Source organism: Mastomys coucha, unplaced genomic scaffold (genome assembly GCF_008632895.1).
Source record: "Mastomys coucha isolate ucsf_1 unplaced genomic scaffold, UCSF_Mcou_1 pScaffold1, whole genome shotgun sequence".
NCBI lineage: Eukaryota > Metazoa > Chordata > Mammalia > Rodentia > Muridae > Mastomys > Mastomys coucha.
In genome coordinates this window covers 70,881,982-70,885,443 of record NW_022196891.1, presented here as the reverse complement: position 1 = coordinate 70,885,443, position 3,462 = coordinate 70,881,982, and the positions used below count along the sequence as shown (strand labels likewise).

The 3,462-nt window shown below is 49.9% G+C and overlaps 1 protein-coding gene across 1 annotated transcript; it reads left to right on the top strand.

Moving 5' to 3' along the window:
* Positions 1-6: 6 nt before the first annotated feature.
* Ackr1 (atypical chemokine receptor 1 (Duffy blood group)) lies at positions 7-3,125 on the top strand. Its single transcript, XM_031390184.1, has 2 exons — positions 7-1,613; positions 2,074-3,125. Exons 1-2 carry the CDS (start codon positions 1,593-1,595, stop codon positions 3,061-3,063), a joined length of 1,011 nt encoding a protein of 336 aa, XP_031246044.1. The 5' UTR covers positions 7-1,592; the 3' UTR covers positions 3,064-3,125.
* Positions 3,126-3,462: the final 337 nt, after the last annotated feature.

Below are 3,462 nucleotides of genomic sequence, written 5' to 3'. Positions count from 1 at the left end.
GTTGTGCTGTGTGTGTCTGTCCGAGGGCGGGGGTGGGGGTGGGGGAAGGGAGCAGGGATCGTGTATCTTTATAATCTTTCTAACTCTCCTGTGCTAATCTCAGAGGGACCACCCTCAATATATCTGGATTATCCATGTGGTCAGGCTGCCTCCTTTCTGCTCCACTCTCATTGCTGGCTGGGCTGCATGTAAATAAGGGCTGTCCTCATGTCCCCGGCACCTGGCACTCAAAGGGTCCCGCATCCTTGCCATGCCACTCTGCGGAGCATCTGTATGTGGAAACCAAGGGACAGAGTGTCTGAGTCCTTTGCTTTCCAGAGAATATTTGCATTCAAAGCATGTCATATGACTGCTACCCCGTTACCCTCTATCCAGCAGCAATGGATAGAGGTGAAGACCAGAGCACCACCGTCCAGGAAGGAGAGCTTCATCCGTTTTCTTGCCAAGCTCTCTTTTTATTTTTTCAGCTCCCTCCTGATACACCTGAAATTTGACCTGGGTCCTCGTCCTTCTACACCTCAATCTGAGGGGGTTAATGGGAATCTACTTATTGAACATGTATCCTGTATTTCTCCTGGCCAGAGAAATAACAATTCTACTACCTCCCATCAGAAACTTTACTTATTGCCGAGGTGCCAAGCCAATGAAGCATTCTCACAGTCCGTGTGTCTCACAACAGAATATGAATAGAGATTACCCAGTGGGCTATAGTCTCACATTAAAGTATGCTATCCCATGGTCCCACAGAGCCTATTTTGATGTGTCAGACCATGTGTTCTGCTTGGTGTGAGAGATGCATTCATTGAGTCCATAGGTGGTAAGGCAAATGCCCAATTGCTCCCTGAAGGGGAGTCTTTACAGAGCCTTGACAGGCCTTCCAGTCTTCAGTCCCTCTTACACTGAAGCGCCCATACCTCTTGATAGCAATGCCCACACCCAGGCACCACCCTGCACCTAGCACTCAGATGGGGGCACACTGATACCCAACACAGACACACAGATAAATATGTACATTCCTCCACTCGTGCTGCCCCGCACATAAGACCTCCAGCTAAAGGCCTGCTCTCTGTCTGAAGAGGGCCAACAACAAATACCATTAGCACGCCTTCCCCCAAACAGGGGCACTTTTGAACTCTTTCCTTGGATCTCATTCAAAGGAATAGAGAGCAAGAGAGTCATCAGATGCCTGCTCACTCCAACTTCCCAGCACGTCTCTTATCTCTGCTTCACAAGTCACCCCTGGCCCCTCATCCTTCCCTTGCTGGAGAAATTCTCGGTTTCTTTCTTTGCCATCTTTGGGAAAATTCCCCCTTTGTGGACCTGACCATGTTCTTTTCCTGAGGTCATTCTGACCAGCCAAATCCAATTTCAAAACAGGAAGCTCCAGGGCAGTGCTCTATGCTAGCCCAAGGTTTAAGAAGGCTATGGGTGTAAGGTTGAGCTTCCTGAGTGTGACCCCGAACACACACACACACACACCCTGGCTGTGCCTAGAACCTGAGAGAATTCATTAGCCGTGGGCACTTATCTTGGAGCCACAGCTGCTGACAGAGTCCAGGCCCTGTACTCTGCTGCCCTGAGCCTGCAGTGCCATGGGGAACTGTCTGAACCCGGTGAGTGTGGGGACCATGTTCCATAACCCTTGCTTCTGCCCCACTGCTCCTTCTACTTTCTTCTCGGGATTTTAGACCTTTCTTTTCTCATAATCCCTCATGCCCATGTTTCTTTCTTCTTAGTTTCAAAAATCTTTTCCCTTTCTTTCCTGTTTCCCATTCCCACTCTATTTCTTCTCTCTCCATCTTCCAGGCAGTCCCAGCCGGTTTGTCCCCACCTTCCCTCCATCTATCTGCTCTCTTAGATATCTACACAACTCTGACCAGGTTTCCCTGTGGCTCTAACCATTCAGGCTCCTCCTCAGCTTCCCTGTTCACCATGCTCACTGTATCCATGACCTGCTGGAAGACCCCCTGTTCTCCAAACCCAAATGCCCCTTCTGTCTAGCCCTGCATATACCCCAGCCCCTTTATTGAGGGGCTAGATGCCCTGACTGTCCCTTCTGGGTATACTTTGTAGGTGGAAACCCTCTCACTAGACAAGAATGAAACTCAGTTTACTTTGGAAAACTGGAATTATTTGGATGAAGATTTGTATAACGCCTCCTATGAATACACGAATGACTACAGCCTGATGCCAGCTGCTCCCTGCTACTCCTGTAACCTGCTTGACAGGTCTTCACTGCCCTTCTTCATGCTCACCAGTGTCCTGGGTGTGCTGGCAAGTGGCAGCATCCTCTTCGCGATTCTCAGATCTTTCTTCCACTGGCAGATTTGCCCCAACTGGCCCATTCTGGCACAGGTAGCAGTGGGCAGTGCCCTGTTCAGCACTGCAGTGCCCATCCTGGCACCAGGCTTATACAATGCCCACAGCACAGCCCTGTGCAATCTGGGTTACTGGGTCTGGTATACTTCTGCTTTTGCTCAGGCTCTGTTGATAGGATGCTATGCTTGCCTGAACCCCAAACTGAATGTTGGTCAAGTCCCTGGCCTTACCTTGGGACTCAGTGTGGGACTTTGGGGAGCAGCTGCTCTCTTGGGGCTGCCAATCGCTCTGGCCAGTGATACTTACAGTGGGTTGTGCACCTTTCCGTCCTCCAGAGACACGGAAGCTTTGAAGTACACCCATTGTGCCATCTGTTTTACCATCTTCACTGTATTGCCACTGGTTCTTTTGGCAGCCAAGGGGCTGAAGATAGCATTGAGCAAGGGGCCAGGCCCCTGGGTTAGTGTCTTGTGGATCTGGTTCATTTTCTGGTGGCCTCATGGGATGGTTCTCATATTCGATGCCTTGGTGAGGTCCAAAACCATTCTTTTGCACACATGCCAGTCCCAGAAGATTCTTGACGCAATGCTGAATGTGGCAGAGGCCCTGAGTATGCTGCACTGTGTGACTACACCACTGCTCCTGGCTCTGTTCTGCCACCAGACCACCCGTCGATCCTTGCCCTCGCTCTCCCTCCCTGCAAGACAGGCTTCTCAAATGGACACCCTTGTGGGAAAGTCCTAAGTTTTATTCCCCCCCCCACATACATGTCAACTTAAATTAAAGTCATATACTGCTTTTATGAAGCGGGTGCTTTCTTGTTCTGTCTGGAGTTAAAGAGAAGGAGAAAATACCACAGAGGAAAGGGAGGGCAATGATGCCTTCCTTTCCTGTCTCTAGAGCTGTCCTGGAAGAAAGAGAATGGTGGATAAAGATCTGTAGGGAATACAGATGTTCGTTGGAGGTGAGTGGTTATTTCCTTATGGAACTAGAGAAGAGAAACTGTGGGATGAGAGAAGATGAACTAGAAGACAAGGCTTGATGAGCACGCAAAAGGGAACCCATTGCAGAGGAGAAGTAGAGAACCCAAAGCAGGAAAAAGAGCAATGAGTGACAGGCAGCAGTGCCCAGAGCAATAGCCAC

Bases quoted from the DNA above. Each gene is read 5' to 3' on its own strand.
- Ackr1 (XM_031390184.1), top strand. From the start codon at position 1,593: ATGGGGAACTGTCTGAACCCG. The intron at 1,614-2,073 runs GTGAGTGTGGGG...TATACTTTGTAG, and splicing joins TGGGGAACTGTCTGAACCCG to GTGGAAACCCTCTCACTAGA.